This window comes from Choloepus didactylus, chromosome 13 (assembly GCF_015220235.1).
Source record: "Choloepus didactylus isolate mChoDid1 chromosome 13, mChoDid1.pri, whole genome shotgun sequence".
NCBI classification, from domain to species: Eukaryota; Metazoa; Chordata; class Mammalia; order Pilosa; family Megalonychidae; genus Choloepus; species Choloepus didactylus.
The window spans coordinates 95,031,772-95,050,052 of NC_051319.1; the positions used below are offsets into that span (position 1 = coordinate 95,031,772).

The following is an 18,281-nucleotide window of genomic DNA, read 5'->3' on the forward strand; positions in this document are numbered from 1 at the left end:
TAGAGGGGTTGTTTAATGTGCTCTGGCCCAGAGCATGGTGACTTATGGGTTTCTTGGTAGCAGGGAGTTGGGCCACTGTGCCCAACAATGAGCTGTGGAGGTGTCAGTCGGTTATACTCCCTATAGAATCACCCAACTTAAAGTCAGGAGGGCCCTTGGAATCATCTGGGGTGGCCCTCAGCACTATTCCCATTTTATAGGTAAACAAAGCAAGGCTTGTCCTGGTTCACTGGTAGGTTGATGCAAGGACAGGCCTAGAGGGGGGTACATAGGGCACAAAATTTAAGGAGGTGCTCACTGTCAGGTGCTGACCTTGTACTTGCATGACCTTGGGAGCCTGTGCCTCCTTAAATTGTGTGCACTAAGTATCTCAGTTGCTTCACCCTAGCCCAGCCCTGGGTTAGTAGCTGATCTCTCCTGATCCCATGTGCTGTTACCCAGCTTGGGGATGTGGGGACACCTATGAAGCATTTTCCAGAATTTCACTGAAGCCACCCTGGGTCTCTTTAAAAGGAGCCTGCATTAAGTAGGTCACAGGTGCTTTTTGCTCTGTGTCTCTGCTCCCTAAGCAGTCTGTGTTCTGGAGAAAGCAAGGCCCTCCAGTCAGTTGCCTCCTACCACCTGCCCCCTCCCTGGGCCAGCTCTGTCTCCATGTAAGCCTATTGAGCCTCTCACACCCGAGCTGTTTGGTAGTGGGCTCCTGTCGTGGTGACAAGTCCCAGCAAGTCTGGCGGGATGAGACTGCTTTCATGTGGGCACTGGGGGGAGGGGGCTTCTTGGCCTCATGTACTGTGCCCACCAGGCCTTCATGAGGTTAGGGGGCTTCTGCAGCTCCAAATGTCTCAAAGCATTTCCTTTCCTCTGTTGTCCCCCCACAACCCCCATCCTAGCCCCCACCACTTGGCCTCATCCCATTTTGGCCACTGGGCCTGGGGGCTTTCCAGTTTCCCCAAGGCTTTGGTGTCTTCTGGGGCAGCGTCTTTCTCTGGTCTTGGGGAGTCCATCTGGGCCAATCTCCCTGTCACCATCCCTGGCCTGCTGGCTGGGCCTCAGGTGACTTCTTAAGAGGTGGCCAAGGCTGCTAATCCCTGGCAAGAGTTCCTAGGATTTGCCCGTGGCTGGCAGAATCGTGGGCCACCCTTGTGGTGTGACATGACAGGGCCTTGGAAAGCCAGCCCAGGCCCCATGCCTGTGCCACACACACACAGACCTGCTCCCGGGTCCTGAAATTCTGCCATTAGCAAGTTACCTTGTGCTCTCTGGCATCCTCTAAAAGGCAAATAGCTCTTCAGGTGGATGCTTTCTAAGTGTTGGCTGCTGAGAGGAGAACTAGGCTAGCCTGGCCCTTCTCCAGCTTAGTGTGTGACCCTAGCGGAGTTGCTTCTCTTCTCTGGGTCTTAGCTTGCCTTGGCTTCATAAGGCCCTTTTCAGCTCTAGGATTTTGACACTAGCACAGATTCTAACCTTCTCTATCCATGCCTCCTCCAGTCACCTTTCTTCCTGGCAGATGGTGGGGCAATGGGAAGGCCTGGCAGCTGGACTGGGGTGGGGACAGGGGCCCAAAGCCAACTGCACACATTTAGACCACCAGCTGGCCTTGATAGGGGCTGTTTGTCCTTTTCCTTAGGACAAATGGGGAAACTGAGGCCTGGAAGGGGGAAGGGCATTGCCAGAGGCCACATAGGGACTTTGGGAGTTGGGCAGAACTGGGATTAGAACCTGCTTAGCCTTGCTGCCAGTGTGGGCTCCTTACACTCCTGGCTGCCGCCTGTCTCGTGAGGGAACAGAGTTGATTGGCATATGGGTCAGGGCTGTGCTTTCTCCTCCCTGGAGAGCACCTCCAGGCTGGGGTCCCTGCCTGCTATGGGGATCCCTGGGTGGGTGACAGCAGCAAGGGGGGAGGGGTGTGTGTGCATCCCTTTCCAGAGAGGGAGGAGGTAGGGGCTGGTGTCCCCTGGTGAGGGGTGTGGCAACAGGGGTTGGGGGGAGGCCTGTGGGAACGTGGTTGGTGGTTCAGGGTGCCCTAGGGCCACTTCCCTCCTTCCTTCCTCCCTCTGCCCCTCCCTCCCTCCCAGGGAGGAGACTGGGCCAACAGTAATGCCATTTGTCCTGGCTCTGGGATTAGGTGCAGCCGCTGTTAAGTGAGAAGCCTGGAGCCATTGAGGGGACTCGGCTGGTGTAAAGAAGAGCTGAGCCACTGCTGCCTGGAGCTCTGGTGGGTCTCGTCATTGTCTCCCGACTCCTAGCCTGTCTGGCCTCTCTGTACTCTCTGAGCACTGTCCTGGCCCCTTCCTCATGTCGGGTGCCCCAGGTCTGTCTGAATGTGTGTGTACATGTGGGAAGTGTGTGCATGTGCATGCAGGGGGCATGCAGGGGCTGGGGCAGGTCTGGGCCCACTCCCCGGCCCCGGGTCCTGTCTGCAATCAAGATCAGAAGCAGGTTCCTCAAGTGTCCCAGCTCCTGGGATGCCCCAGGGAGATGGCCCAGGGCTGACCTGACAGATTCTGAGAGGAGGAAGACGTGGGGGAGGAGGGAATGGCAAGGAAGGGCCAAGTTTCTGTTGTGGCTTCTCCTGCCATCTAGGCAAGTCCCCAAATCCACCTGAAGGCACCAGGTCTGAGAGTTAAAGATTTACCTTGGGGCCACGGGAAAAACTGGATGTGACATCCATGGCTTGGGTCCTGTCTAGGCCTTGAGAGCCACGGCTTATCAAAGCCAAAGGGCCCTAGAGTTTCCATGGCCTTAATTTGACTTTTGGCAGAGGGCAGTCACAGCTACCGTGAATTTGTGTGGAACATGGTGTGTGTCTGGGGAGAGAGCCTTTACTAGTTTCTCAGCCTTTACTAGCTTCTCGAAGGGTTTTGTAACCCCTACGAGGTCACAAACCTGATCTAGTCCAAACACCTCCCTGCGCAGTTGAGGAAATAGAGGCTCAAAGAAGGGAAGGGACTTGCCCTAAGTCACACAGGGAGCGCATGTAAGTGCCGAGACAACCCAGGCTCTCATCTCCCCATCTTCCTGTCTTCCTGCCAGCATCTGTCCTTAGCTCTGGACCTCATGGGCTAGGGGAGCCCTGGCTCACTCTGAGGGGTCACTGCCATTTTGTCCCCTGAGTTCAGATTCTGGTAAGGGGCTGCTGGGGTGCTGGTGTGTATTTTAGACCCACAGATTTTTTTTTTTTTTTTTAAATTCAGTTTTATTGAAATACATTCACACACCATACAATCATCCATGGTATACAATCCACTGTCCACAGTATGATAACATAGTTATGCGTTCATCACCACAATCTATCTCTGAACATTTTCCTTACATCAGAAAGAACCAGAACAAGAATAAAAAATAAAAGTGAAAAAAGAACACCCAAATCATCCCCCTATCCCACCTCATTTGTCCTTTAGTTTTTTTTTTAATCTTCATTTTATTGAGATATATTCACTTACCACGCAGTCATACAAAACAAATCGTACATTCGATTGTTCACAGTACCATTACATAGTTGTACATTCATCACCTAAATCAATCCCTGACACCTTCATTAACACACACACAAAAATAATAAGAATAATAATTAAAGTGAAAAAGAGCAATTGAAGTAAAAAAGAACACTGGGTATCTTTGTCTGTTTGTTTGTTTGTTTCCTTCCCCTATTTTTCTACTCATCCATCCATAAACTAGACAAAGTGGAGTGTGGTCCTCAAGGTTTTCCCAATCCCATTGTCACCCCTCATAAGCTACATTTTTATACAATTGTCTTCAAGATTCATGGGTTCTGGGTTGTAGTTTGATAGTTTCAGGTATCCATCACCAGCTACCCCAATTCTTTAGAACCTAAAAAGGGTTGTCTAAAGTGTGCGTAAGAGTGCCCACCAGAGTGACCTCTCGGCTCGTTTTGGAATCTCTCTGCCACTGAAGCTTATTTCATTTCCTTTCACATCCCCCTTTTGGTCAAGAAGATGTTCTCCGTCCCACGATGCCAGGTCTACATTCCTCCCCGGGAGTCATATTCCACGTTGCCAGGGAGATTCACTCCCCTGGGTGTCTGATCCCACGTAGGGGGGAGGGCAGTGATTTCACTTTTCAAGTTGGCTTAGCTAGAGAGAGAGGGCCACATCTGAGCAACAAAGAGACATTCGGGAGGAGGCTCTTAGGCACAATTATAGGGAGGCCTAGCCTCTCCTTTGCAGCAACCGTCTTCCCAAGGGTAAAACCTACGGTAGAGGGCTCAACCCATCAAACCACCAGTCCCCTATGTCTGTGGACATGTTAGCAACCATTGAGGTGGGGTAGGCCAATACCCCTGCATTCTCCACAGGCTCCTCAAGGGGGCACTACATATTTTTTTCCTTGTTTTTTTTTTTTTTTTTTTAACCTTTTTTTCCTTTTTAAATCAACTGTATGGAAAAACAAAAATTAAAAAAAAAAAACAAAAAACAAAAAAGAAAAACATACAATAAAAGAACATTTCAAAGAGACCATAACAAGGGAGTAAGAAAAAGACAACTAACCTAAGATAACTGCTTTACTTCCCACCTGTTCCTGCTTTACCCCAAGAAAGTTACATAATATAGCGACATTTCTGTGAACTTGCTCCTAGTATATCCATCAGAAATTAACAGACCATAGTCATTCCTGGGCATCCCCAGAACATTAAATAGCATATCTGTTCTTCTTGGATTACTGTTCCCCCTTCCTTAATTGCTCTCTATTGCTAGTTCTCCTACATTCTACATTATAAACCATTCGTTTTACATTTTTCAAAGTTCACATTAGTGGTAGCATATAATATTTCTCTTTCTGTGCCTGGCTTATTTCGCTCAGCATTATGTCTTCAAGGTTCATCCATGTTGTCATATGTTTCACGAGGTCGTTCCTTCTTATTGCCGCGTAGTATTCCATCGTGTGTATATACCGCATTTTATTTATCCACTCATCTGTTGAAAGACATTTGGGTTGTTTCCATCTCTTGGCAATTGTGAATAATGCTGCTATGAACATGGGCGTGCAGATATCTGTTCGTGTCACTGCTTTCCGATCTTCCGGGTATATACCGAGAAGTGCAATCGCTGGATCGAATGGTAACTCTATATCTAGTTTTCTAAGGAACTGCCAGACTGACTTCCAGAGTGGCTGAACCATTATACAGTCCCACCAACAATGAATGAGACTTCCAATTTCTCCACATCCCCTCCAGCATTTGTAGTTTCCTGTTTGTTTAATGGCAGCCACTCTAATAGGTGTTATATGGTATCTCATTGTGGTCTTAATTTGCATCTCTCTAATAGCTAGTGAAGCTGAACATTTTTTCATGTGTTTCTTGGCCATTTGTATTTCCTCTTCAGAGAACTGTCTTTTCATATCTTTTGCCCATTTTATAATTGGGCTGTCTGTACTATTGTCATTGAGTTGTAGGATTTCTTTATATATGCAAGATATCAGTCTTTTGTCAGATACATGGTTTCCAAAAATTTTTTCCCATTGAGTTGGCTGGCTCTTTACCTTTTTGAGAAATTCCTTTGAGGTGCAGAAACTTCTAAGCTTGAGGAGTTCCCATTTATCTATTTTTTCTTCTGTTGCTTGTGCTTTGGGTGTAAAGTCTAGGAAGTGGCCGCCTAATACAAGGTCTTGAAGATGTTTTCCTACATTATCTTCTAGGAGTTTTATGGTACTTTCTTTTATATTGAGATCTTTGGTCCATTTTGAGTTAATTTTTGTGTAGGGTGTGAGGTAGGGGTCCTCTTTCATTCTTTTGGATATGGATATCCAACTCTCCCAGCCCCATTTGTTGAATAGACCATTATGACTCAGTTCAGTGACTTTGGGGACCTTATCAAAGATCAGTCGGCCATAGATCTGAGGGTCTATCTCCGAATTCTCAATTCGATTCCATTGATCTATATGTCTATCTTTGTGCCAGTACCATGCTGTTTTGACAACTGTGGCTTTATAATAAGCTTCAAAGTCAGGGAGTGTAAGTCCTCCCACTTCGTTTTTCTTTTTTAGAGTGTCTTTAGCAATTCGAGGCATCTTCCCTTTCCAAATAAATTTGATAACTAGCTTTTCCAAGTCTGCAAAGTAGGTTGTTGGAATTTTGATTGGGATTGCATTGAATCTGTAGATGAGTTTGGGTAGAATTGACATCTTAATGACATTTAGCCTTCCTATCCATGAACATGGAATATTTTTCCATCTTTTAAGGTCCCCTTCTATTTCTTTTAGTAGAGTTATGTAGTTTTCTTTGTATAGGTCTTTTACATCTTTGGTTAAGTTTATTCCTAGGTACTTGATTTTTTTAGTGGCTATTGAAAATGGTATCTTTTTCTTGAGTGTCTCTTCTGTTTGTTCATTTCTAGAATATAGAAACATTACTGACTTATGTGCATTAATCTTGTATCCCGCTACTTTGCTAAATTTGTTTATTAGCTCTAGTAGGTGTATCGTCGATTTCTCAGGGTTTTCCAGATATAAGATCATACCATCTGCAAACAATGACAGTTTTACTTCTTCTTTTCCAATTTGGATGGCTTTTATTTCTTTGTCTTGCCGGATTGCCCTGGCTAGCACTTCCAGCACAATGTTGAATAAGAGTGGTGACAGCGGGCATCCTTGTCTTGTTCCTGATCTTAGAGGGAAGGCTTTCAGTCTCTCACCATTGAGTACTATGCTGGCTGTGGGTTTTTCATATATGCTCTTTATCATATTGAGGAAGTTTCCTTCAATTCCTACCTTTTGAAGTGTTTTTATCAAAAATGGATGTTGGATTTTGTCAAATGCTTTTTCGGCATCTATTGAGAGGATCATTTGATTTTTCCCTTTTGAATTTTTAATGTGTTGTAATACATTGATTGATTTTCTTATGTTGAACCATCCTTGCATGCCTGGAATGAACCCCACTTGGTCATGGTGTATGATTTTTTTAATGTGTCTTTGGATTCCATTTGCAAGTATTTTGTTGAGGATTTTTGCATCTATATTCATTAGGGAGATTGGCCGGTAGTTTTCCTTTTTTGTAGCATCTTTGCCTGGTTTTGGTATTAAATTGATGTTAGCTTCATAAAATGAGTTAGGTAGTGTTCCATTTTCTTCAATGTTTTGAAAGAGTTTGAGTAAGATTGGTGTCAGTTCTTTCTGGAAAGTTTGGTAGAATTCCCCTGTGAAGCCATCTGGCCCTGGGCATTTATTTGTGGGAAGATTTTTGATGATTGATTGGATCTCTTTGCTTGTGATGGGTTGATTGAGGTCTTCTATTTCTTCTCTGGTCAGTCTAGGGTGTTCATATGTTTCCAGGAAATTGTCCATTTCCTCTACATTATCCAGTTTGTTGCCATACAGTTGTTCATAGTATCCTCTTATAATTTTTTTAATTTCTTCAGGATCTGCAGTTATGTCACCTTTTTCATTCATTATTTTGTTTATATGGGTCTTCTCTCTTTTTGATTTTGTCAGTCTAGCTAGGGGCTTGTCAATCTTGTTGATCTTCTCAAAGAACCAACTTTTGGTGATATTTATCCTCTCTATTGTTTTTTTGTTCTCTATGTCATTTATTTTTGCTTTAATCCTTGTTATTTCTTTTCTTGTACTTGGTTTAGGATTGGTTTGCTGTTCATTTTCTAGCTTCTTCAGTTGATCCATTAGTTCTTTGATTTTGGCTCTTTCTTCCTTTTTAATATATGCGTTTAGTGCTATAAATTTCCCCCTCAGCACTGCTTTTGCTGCATCCCGTAGGTTTTGGTATGTTGTGTTCTCATTTTCATTCTTCTCTATATAATTAGCAATTTCTCTTGCTATTTCTTCTTTAACCCACTGATTGTTTAGGAGTGTGTTGTTTAACCTCCAGGTATTTGTGAATTTTCTAAGTCTCTGATGGTTTGTCCTTTAGTTTTTATCCCCATTTTTCTACTCATCCATACACTAGATAAAGGGGGTGTGATCCACAAGGTCTTCACAATCACACTGTCACCCCTTGTAATCTACATTATTATATAATTGTCTTCAGGAGTCCAGACTGCTGGGTTGGAGTTTGGTAGTTTCAGGTATTTACTTCTAGCTATTCCAATACATTAAAACCTAAGAGGTGTTATCTATATAGTGCATAAGAATGTCCACCAGAGTAACCTCTCGGCTCCATTTGAAATCTCTCAGCCACTGAAACTATTTTGTCTCATTTTGCATCCCCCTTTTGGTCAAGAAGATACTCTCAGTTCCATGATGCTGGGTCCACATTCATCCCCGGGAGTCATATTCTGCATTGCCAGGGAGATTTACAACCCTGGGAGTCGAGACCCATAGATTTTTACTTCCACATCCATGAAATGGAGGCCCCCTGAGTATGTCTGCTTCTCAGAATCTCTCAGGGGGTCTGGGGTTCCAGAGTGGGCATGTGTGGGGTGAGGGGGAGGTTGGGGGTGACCAGCATATCCCACCTCCTCTGCAGGGATGGCAGATAGGGGAGAAGTTCAGAACGGGATATTATTGTTTCTAATTCACTGGGAGTAACTGACGATGAAGTGAGGCAATGATTGGGAAGTGCTTTGTATCGGGCCTGGCACATAGCAAACCCACAAGGCCTGCCAGCTGCCCTTCTCCTTCTCATTGCCCCTGCTGGCTGAGGCCTCCAGCCTTGGACCCCCATTCCTGCCCCTCTCTCCTCCTCCTGAGAGCGAGGCCTCCATCTGGGGCATGGAGGCATCCCCGCTTTCTCATATGGGGCCCTCTGCCTGCTGGGATGACAGAGACCCTTGGGACTCTCCAGCTGATGTCCTACCTTTCTGGGGAAACATGGTGCCCCTCTCTGCCAGGACAGGCTTTTCCAGGAGGCTGAAGCTCACTGTTGCTGGAGAGCCCACGTCAGCCTGCATGCGTGTGGCTTCCTGGTAGGCTTTGGGCAGCTCTGGGGCTGGTCACTTTCGGGGAAACCTTTTTCCCAGGCACACTTGGGCTGTGGAGCTGGCTTAGGAGCTCAGAAATAATGTAGAATGCTGGCAGAAAGACTGCATGGACGTTACTAGCAGGTGCTCCAAGATGGGCTGGCTTGGGGCTGTCCCAGCTCCACTTCTCCTAAGCTGTATGACCTTGAGTTGGTCCCTTACCCTCTCGGCACCTCAGTTTCCTTGTCTGTAAAGTGCATACAGCAGCGGCAACACCTCTCCGGGTTGTTGTGAGAATTGGATGTGATAAAGTAGGGGAGCTCTTGGCCCAGCCCTGGTGAGTTGGCAGGAGCTCAGTTAGTGTTGGCTCTTCTGCTGCTCTCAGTGGGGGAGGTTATGATTGATATTTGTAAGGAAATGTTGTTCCAGTCCTTCTGAGTGCCTATAATGCTGAGCCTAAGATGAATAGTTGGGGATGGCATTGATTCTGTCATAGGCAGATTAGGGGGTGGACAGAGAGGGAGCCCTATCCTGGGAAGCTTCATGGGTTAATGGACAAGCAAGGCCCTGCAACAGGCCTGTTGACCCTTAGTTTGTGGTCCAGGCTTCAGGGGAGTGGGAGGGGAGCCTGCCCTGACCTGGGGTGTCCTCCACACTGCCTCTTCCCTCCCAAGCCATCTTGTTTGTTTGCTTGGTAAACTGTTTCTTCAGAGCTGGTACAAAGGTAAACTTTCACCCCAGGCCATGCTAGAATAAGAACAAATTCCCAATAAGTGGGATCTAAGCTCATGAGGTTTTCTGTTGGGCCTTCTCTGCCTGGGAACCCAGAACAAATTCCCAACTTGAGAACCAGGGAGTGAACTGGGGTTTTCTGCTTAGTTTGCATGTTGATTGATGGATGATTTATGGGTCTGTTTCCAAGAAGGATCATTAGAGGCTGCTTGTGATGCTAAAACACAGATAGATTGGGATAAAAACATAGACATAATGAAAACCATTCAAAGGGAGCAGAGAATGGTATGGTACACGTGCGTACCTGGCGTGAGTTGGCTGTTGTAGGTAAACCCACCGGGGCCTGTGCAGCTAAGGAAGACGGAGCCCAGGCTCCGGAGTCAGGAGGCTCTGTGCCGAGAGGCCCGTCCACCCAGTCACCACCTCCGTGGGCTGGCCAAGTCCCAGCCTCCTCAGTGCCTCAGTTTCCTTATCTGTAAAATGAGGGGCATGATAGGTTACAGTGCTCTTGGAAGAGTTAAATAGCATGGAGTACAGCCAGATAGTGTGTACTACAGGGAAGTTAGTAGAATTATTGCATTCAGCTTGGAGAGTCCTCAGAGCAGATTCAAAAAAGGGGAAAGGAATTGGAAGGGATGTACCCCTCTTGAGCACCTGCCACGGGGGACGCTCCAGGTTGTGAAATGGGCAAGGGAAGGAGGAGCCCCTTCTGCTTTGGACGGCCTTCAGTTAGGCTAGGAGACCAGCAAGAGCAGCTCACATCTGGCCATGGAATATCTGGCATCATGTGGTAGGGTGCAGAGCAGGACTCTGGGGACCCAGAGCAGGCAGAGTCCAACTCCCAGCCAAGGCTGGCCTTGGAGGAGAATGGGCAGGGTCAGTCCTGGCCAGTGTGGCCCCAGCAGGTCCTGTTTTCTCCCTGGGCCTCAGTGTTCAGTCTGCTCATTGCAGGCTGGACTGAATCTCTGTAGCCCTTGACTGAGCCAGACCTCCGAGAGTCCCCTGGTGGTGGTGGCCTGGACTCCGGGGTGACTGATGGGCAGCAACTTGGCTGCTGTCCAGGCAGCACTGCAGGATGGTGGGGGATGGGGTGTGCAGCAAATTCCGGCAGAGGAAGGGATTTGCTTCTGGGTCTCGGCCTCCCAGGGGTGTAATTGCATGGGAGAAACTCCTGCACAGCTGGGAAGCAAATGGGGAGGAGGATTTTCTTTGCTGCACTGTACGTGGTGGGTGGGACAGGCTGTGGCAGGTGGCTGGTGGAGCTGGGTGGCTGTGGGGTGTGGCTGGGCTGTGGTGGCGTGACTATGCTGGGGGTGTGACAGTCTGGGAGGGACTGGGTCAGCTATGGGGAGTGGCTGTTAGGTGGCTTTGGGGCTATTGGTGCCAGGGCCTGCTGTTTCCCCTTCTCTGGGCTCCTTCCCACCCTGTCCCCGCTCAAGCCTGCTGCCCATTCACGTACCTTCAGGCCTGCTTTCAAGGCCGTTCTTGCACTGATTCCTCTCAGATCCCCCCCACCCCCGGTGCTTCTGCATGTGGCCCTGATGCCTGAGATGACCCCATATGAGCATGTTAGCTCCGTGCGAGTTTGCCTGTTTTATCTGTGAGCATGTGAGTGTGCTGGTGGGGGAGGGGATGGGACCTGCAGGGGGCATTTTTAGGAATGACCCAGGCAGGAAATAAAATCTAGGCTGGGCAGGGCTGTGAAGACCTTCCCCCATTCACCCTGCAGCAGCAGAGTCATACCAGAGACACAACCTCAGAGCCCAAAGGCCTTTAGAAACTGTTGCAGGAAGGTCTCAGTCACATTGCATTTTCAGAGCCTAGTACCAGATGGGGCACATAGCAGTGCTCAATAAATTCAGGATGAGGGAAAGTGTCGTTTTCTTGTTCTTGACACCCCATGTCCTCCCTTCCTGGAGCCCATTCTCTTGTTCTTCTCGTCTAGCTTCAGCATGACCTCCTTTCTTCTTTCTTTCTGGATCCACTATTAATTGATATGTGGCCTTGGACCAGTTCCTTCCTGAGCCTCAGTTTCCACATCTGTTAAATGGATAATAATTTTATTAGCCTGCATTACCGTGTGCTCAGCACTGAGCTGAGTGTTATATATGTATCATTTCTCTTAGTCTTGGCAGCACCCCTGCAAGATAGATGAGTAGCATAACCCCATTTTACAGTTGGGGAAACCGAGGCTCAGAGGTTGAGAGACTTGCTGAAAGGTCAGAAGGCTAGTAAATAATGGAACCAAGATTCAAGCCCAGCCAGGCTGGCATCAGTCTGTGCTCTTGACTGCTATGCTGGCAGCCACTGCACTGCTGCCCATAAGGCTGCTAGGGCGAAAGGAGATGGTGCGTCCAGCCCTCCCAGGGGGCCTGCTGGCACACAGTGAGCACTCAGGACATGTGTGTTGGGGTTATTAGGCACACATCACTGTGAGAGGCCTGAGAAGCTCGGTCTCTGTGCCTGCCTCCAGGGAACTCCTGGTCTTACTCCCAGAACCCACCCGTCCATCAGGGCCCGAGCTCAGGCCCCTTCCTCTGGCCCCAGTCTCTAGACAGCTTGCTCTCTAAGAAGGCCCTCATACTTCTGCTCCCTCCATCCCAGGAGGACCCTGGGGAACCAGAGCTTTTTCTGGGGGTGGGTAGGGAGTGACTTTCAGCTCTGGAGCAGTGGCCACAGTTACCGTGGTATTTTCTGAAAGTGCGGCATTGCCATGGTGTCTCCATGGTAACCGGAGCATCTCATTCATTATCCCCAGCACCTTGGCAGGAAAAGCACCTTAGCTAAGGATGGGAGAGCATGGCAGAGACCTGGCTGAGTGCTAGAGCTTCAGTGGCTGAGGTTCCCTCTCAGGGTCCCCCGCTCCCACCTTCCCAATGTTCCCTCACCTCCAGCCAAGGTTCTCCGGCAGATTCTGGAGCCGGCTCCCTCTCAAGGGGTCTGGATTCAAATTTCAGCTCTGCCACTGACTCGCTATGTGATTTGGAGCAAGTGACTTAACTTCTCTGAGCCTTTTCCTCAACTGTAAATGTGGAAAAAGACAGTATTGATTGTAAGGATTAAGTGAGATAATCATGTAAAAGTCCTTAGCACAGTGCCAGGAGCATAGCAAGTGTTCAATATATGGTAACAGTATAATAATGATGATGGTGATTATAATGATATTGTTATTCTTCTTATTAGAGAAACCCTTGCATATCAGGGAGGGGTGAAAGACCACACTTGAAGAAGGGAAGGGAACCTGTGTTTGAGTCAAGATGTAGCTGTTTCCCACATGACTGTGGCAAGTCATGTCACCTCGGAGCCTCAGTCTCCTTATCTGTAAATTGGGAGTAGTAACAGCTGTTCATTCGTTCATATCCTGAGTACTTAGTAAGTAGCTGGCCCTGGGGAGAGAGCTCAGTGGGAGCTTTCAAGATGAATCAGACTTGGTCCCTGCCCTTGAAAGGCACTCAGGCTGGTGGCGAAAGGGAGAAAGGAAATTGCTATTCGTCAAGGGCTTCCTGTGTGCCAGGCACCAGGCAGAAACTGCCCGTGCAGAGGTCGGTAAATCACAGTCCTGCCCCGAGGGCCTGCGGGCTGCGGGAGGCAGAGACATGTACCCAGATGCGGGGAGTTCACTCTGCACAGACCACACACTCAGGTGTGCCCAGGGCCGGGCAGGAAGTCCACTGAGGAGAGGAGGTAGGATGTGAGAAGAGAGAGGGACAGGGACTCCGTTCTCTAAGGAATCCAAGACGGGCAGCTGCAAGTGCCTCCGCTAATGTGGCTGGGAGGTTTGGTGGCCACAGTCACCAGCACGTGCCCCTTTGAAAGAGAAACTGTAAGTTCTGCTTTTTATATGAAATCTCCTGATTTTAAAATGTTGATAACGAATCTCAAATTTAAAAAAAAAATAAATAAAAACTGTGCAAGCCAAAGAACACACATCTACATTCTGTTTTGGCCAGAGGGTCCCAGTTTTCAGTCTCCCCACTATGGGGTGGGGATGGGGTGGGAACCTGAGTGCTGGGAGGCAGGGATGGGAAAGGGGCGGTGGTTGGAGATGACTTCAGCGAGGTGGTGACATTGGAACTGGGGTCTTGAAGGATGAGTAAGTGTCCCAAGGGTGGGGGGATGGGCATTCCAGGCGATGGGAACTTCATTAGCAAAACCTAGAGGCGTGACCACGATTGGGCGGGGCTGGAGTTTAGGGGAACGGATGCACTGCCAAGGCCCAGGAGGGCCCTGGGTTGGGGGAGCCAGGGTGGAGGGGGAGGTGAGGCCGCAGTCCCCAGCTGGCCGTGAGGCCTTGCTGACTCCAGGGGAATTAGAAGCTCCCCAGTCCTCCGCCCCTTGACCACAGGAATGCAGGCCGGTGAGGAGGCCCTTGAACGCTGGCTCCAGGCCTTTGAGGAGGTTGCCCTGGGGCAGTGCCGGAAGTCCCCTGGCAGGCAAGCTGGGTGGTCAGTGCTTTGTTTACAAAACAGCCACTCTCCCACTTTGGGCCCAGGGGGATTTGGCCTCTTCTTTTGCCCCCTCTCACCTCCCCTCCTCCTTCCCTGGCTGGGTTTTGCCACAGTCTCACCAGCCTCCTGGTCTCACACCACCCAAGTCCTTCTCCATCCCGCTCCCTGGAAGGGCCCCAGCCTCAGGACATGGGGATCCTTTCCAGGTGTGTGGTGAGGGGAGGACTGCAGGACTGTCCCTCTGTCCGTATTGGGGCCCACCAGACCTGGAGTTATGGGTCTGAGGTCCGGAATCAAGAGCAGGCGTTGTCTCCCTCTCAGCTGTAAAATGGGCTCATACTCCCTTGCCTGCCTCTTAGGGCTGCTGGGAGTGGAGCACAAAGATGAGCTCGGAAGTGCTTTGGAAGCTAAGTTGTGATGCATATGGTGCGCGTTCAGTAAGCACCAGTGGTGCCTTATAACAGCAGCTGTCATTCTGAGTATACGTATCAGGTCATTTCAATTTTCACTATCTTGAGAAGTCTACAACATTTTCCTCTTTTATGGATTAGGAAACTATGGCCCAGAGAAGTTAAACTTTTCCAAGGTTGCACACATAGCTACTGAGTGGTGGAGCCTGGGTTTGAACCGAAACCGTCTGGCTCCAGTCTGCACATTTAACCACCCTGTGGAATTAATCTACGGCTTTAGATCTGTGGATGGGCTTGGGGAGGGAGGGCGAGGATGGAACTCCTCAAAATTGTTAAAACATTTTCCAACATATGTGCATTTTTTGGGGGGAAAAATGTCAGATTCCCACAGGGATCCATGACCCCTAGATGCCTGAGACTCCCTGCCGGTTGCATCATTAACAGGCTGAAAGGCTGTTATTGCAATAGATGGGGGTCAGGCCTGCAGTGCAGGAGGCTGGGGCTCCTCTCCTGTGCTGCTCTCTTCCTCTTCCATAGGGTTGGTTGGTGTGGGCGGTGGGCAGGGCACCCTCAGGGCTTCCCTGCCTCCCCTCCAGTCCAAGGGGTGGGGCTTGGGGGTGACCACAGGGCAAAGGGCTACTCTTATCAGTGGTAAATGGGACACTGGCTCACCCTGGGTATAAAACAGGACCTGTCACCCCGGCCTTCCAGGCTGCATCCAGGGAACCTGCTCCCTTCTTGCCCTGCTCAGCTAGAATTGCAGGAAGCCCTGTGGGCTCCCCTGTTACCAGGCTGTGGCACCTGCTGTTCGCTCTTCCTGTGCTGGGCCAGCCCTTACCTGTTCTTCTGGTGAGTCAAGGAGCACCTCCTCCAGGAAGCCTTCCCCAACCCGCCATGCCCCACCACTAGAAGGGTTGAGTGCCCTCACTTTTCCCCTCTGCGTTGTCACTGCCCTGTAGGTGTCCATTTCCTTGGCTGCCCCTGGCTCACCATGGTGCTGGCACATAGTAGGATCTGAATTGTAGACCACCAGAAGGGGAAGAGCCCCCAGAAAGCATCTGGCCCAAGCCCTCTTTTAACAGGCAGGAAGCACAGAGAGGGGCAGGGTGTGCTCGGGCCACGCAGTGTGTCACCACAGAGCTGGGACTAGTACCCAGGGTGCCTCGGTGTCCAGGCCGGGCCTCTCCTCAGTGCACAGTACCCCTGCCTCCCGCTTTTGAGCATGTCTTTAGAAAACATTTGTTTTCTTACTTTTACAAAATAATGGTGGATATTGTCAAAAATTTAGAAACAGATAAACAAAAAGAGGAAAATAAAAATCACCCAGAGATGATCAGTGTTAGCATTTTTTTTTTTAATTTAGCAGCAGTTCCTGGCCTATGCATTCAAAAAATGGTAACAAAAAAATGTGATCACACATACTGTTTTATAAATGTTTCCCACTTTAACAATACATATGGTAATTATATTTCTGTCAGTAAATGTTCTTTGACATAATTGTAAATGGCTGCCTAGGATCCCATCATATGTTCACATTATAGTTTCTAAAGACAATCCCCTGTTGTTGGACATTTGCGATTAAAAACAGTGCTGGGATTTGTACTCTTGTGGGAAAATCTTTACATACTTCTGCAATTACCACCTTGAGGATAAATTCCTCGAAGTGCATTTGTTGGGTCTCGGTTATTCTGTACCCATGCTGAGCACGCCTTTGAGGGACAGCAAAGCTCTCCACCCCCGAGGCTGTCCCTGAGTCCTGGATCCCCTGCCTGGCTGCCCCAGCCCAGGCTCGCACACCTGCCCCCGGGGAGCTCGCCTTCTAGCTTGTAGCAGCTCTGACTGATAGAAAGTGGCTCCTTGGCCTGCTCAAAAGTCTCACTCACTTCGACTCCTGTTTAAAGGAGGCTGGAGGGCCGTGGGTTTGGGATTGCTGTTTGGAATGAGGCAACAGGGCCTGGTACAGTGTCTGTGGGCACTTGGTTCTTCCCTCACTCTTCCAGGGGTCAGGCTGAAGACTGAAGCTGGAAATCCAGAATTCTGGCTGCCTGGGTGGGCAGAGGGCCCCATGATCATCGAGGCAGGGCATATGGTCACCTGGTGTCCTGGGCTGGTGTGTGCCCGTGAGCACATGCTCTGAGGACAAGGGATGCCTGGTTGCATTAGGGCCAAATAGTGACAGCTGCCATTTTTTGAGCATTTCTTGTGCCAAGCTCTTCAGACAGATTTACCCCAGCCCTACACCACAGGGGTGATTATTTTACAGATGAGGTCACTGATGCTTGAGAGGTACGAGGCCTCAGCCAGGGCCTTCCCACTTAGTCTGGGCACTGAGGCCTCAAGCCCTGCTGTGGATCCTGGCTTGGCTGCTTCTGCCCGAGCCTCAGTCTTCTCATCTGGCAGATGGGGATGCTGGGCCAGTACAGAGAGATAAATGGTTGGGGAAGCACCGTGGGCAGGTGAGGGGAAGGGTGAGGGGAAGACTGCGGGGACGTGGTGTTAAGTAGTGATTTATAATTTCATTTCCGGCTCCTGAGCCTTGCAAATGTTTGTTGTCTCACCCTGTCCTTCTTGCTTGGTCTAGTCTTGCACCCTGGTAATGATGATGATAATAAATAGCAATGACCATTCCTAAAGACCATATGCTAGGCACTACTCTGATTGATTTATACACAGTTGGACTTAATCCCCCAGCCCCTTGTGAGGTGGGTGCTATTGTCAGCCGTTTCACAAATGAGGAACCTGAGGCTCGGAGACATTAAGGAACCTCCCCAAATCGTGCAGCCTCAGGTTAGGCAGCAGTCCTTGACCTCGGGCCTGCCTGGGTCAGGGCCTGTGTGTCCTCAGCTGACCCTCAAAGTCCGAGCCTTCACCCCCTCACTCTCCTGTTCTCCCCACAGCCTTAGCCCCCTGGGCCCCACCAAGCGAGCGGCATGTGGCAGCCCCGGGCCAGCCCAGTGTCCTCCGGCCGGCTGCCCAGCCCCCCCAGGAGGTCCTGACGCCCTGGGGCACTTCCACTCTGCGCAGGACCACGCGGGGGTTTGCCATGGTGACATAAAGGGGCGCAGGGGAAGGAAGGAGCGTGACCGGCCTGCGGACCGCGCCCTGGCTGGGAGGAAGGGCCGGGGGCCCAGATCCTCCACGCCTGCTGCCCACTGAGGGCCTCGCTTCCCAAGACTCTGTGAATTTGTTGGTCGGTGGACTCTCGTGTCTCTTCTGTGTGGCGCCTTGAGGCGGCCAGGGCAGGCCGGGCCTCCGACGACCGAGGCTGCGGGGCCAGGATGCCCTCCCTGGCGCGCCGCCGGAGGCTGTGTCGGCACATGTCCCCGCAGGCCGTCTTTTTCCTGCTGTTCGTCTTCTGCCTGTTCAGCGTTTTCGTCTCGGCCTACTACCTGTATGGCTGGAAGTGGGGCCTGGAGCCGTCGGCCGATGCCCCTGAGCCCGACTGCGGGGACCCTCCACCCGTGGCGCCCAGTCGCCTGCTGCCGCTCAAACCCGTGCAGGCGGCCGCCCCTTCGCGCACGGACCCGCTGGTGCTGGTGTTCGTGGAGAGCCTCTACTCGCAGCTGGGCCAGGAGGTGGTGGCCATCCTGGAGTCCAGCCGCTTCAAGTACCGCACGGAGATCGCGCCCGGCAAGGGCGACATGCCCACGCTCACCGACAAGGGCCGCGGCCGCTTCGCCCTCATCATCTACGAGAACATCCTCAAGTACGTCAACCTGGATGCCTGGAACCGGGAGCTGCTGGACAAGTACTGCGTGGCCTACGGCGTGGGCATCATCGGTTTCTTCAAGGTACGCAGGGGGCGGGTCCCACACAGGTCAGAG

At 50.1% G+C, this 18,281-nt stretch overlaps 1 protein-coding gene across 5 annotated transcripts in view; it reads left to right on the top strand.

Moving 5' to 3' along the window:
- NDST1 (N-deacetylase and N-sulfotransferase 1) overlaps window positions 1-18,281 on the top strand; it is a 65,730-nt gene that overhangs the window by 17,904 nt on the left and 29,545 nt on the right. For 3 of the 5 annotated variants that reach the window (XM_037800870.1, XM_037800869.1, XM_037800871.1), the window contains 2 exons: window positions 2,126-2,215; window positions 17,355-18,248. In XM_037800870.1, coding sequence (XP_037656798.1) covers window positions 17,736-18,248 — 513 coding nt within the window. In that variant the 5' untranslated portion in view covers window positions 2,126-2,215; window positions 17,355-17,735. Of the gene's footprint in view, window positions 1-2,125; window positions 2,216-15,005; window positions 15,307-17,354; window positions 18,249-18,281 lie in introns of those variants that run through there. The other 2 variants (XM_037800873.1, XM_037800872.1) reach the window with 2 other exon arrangements.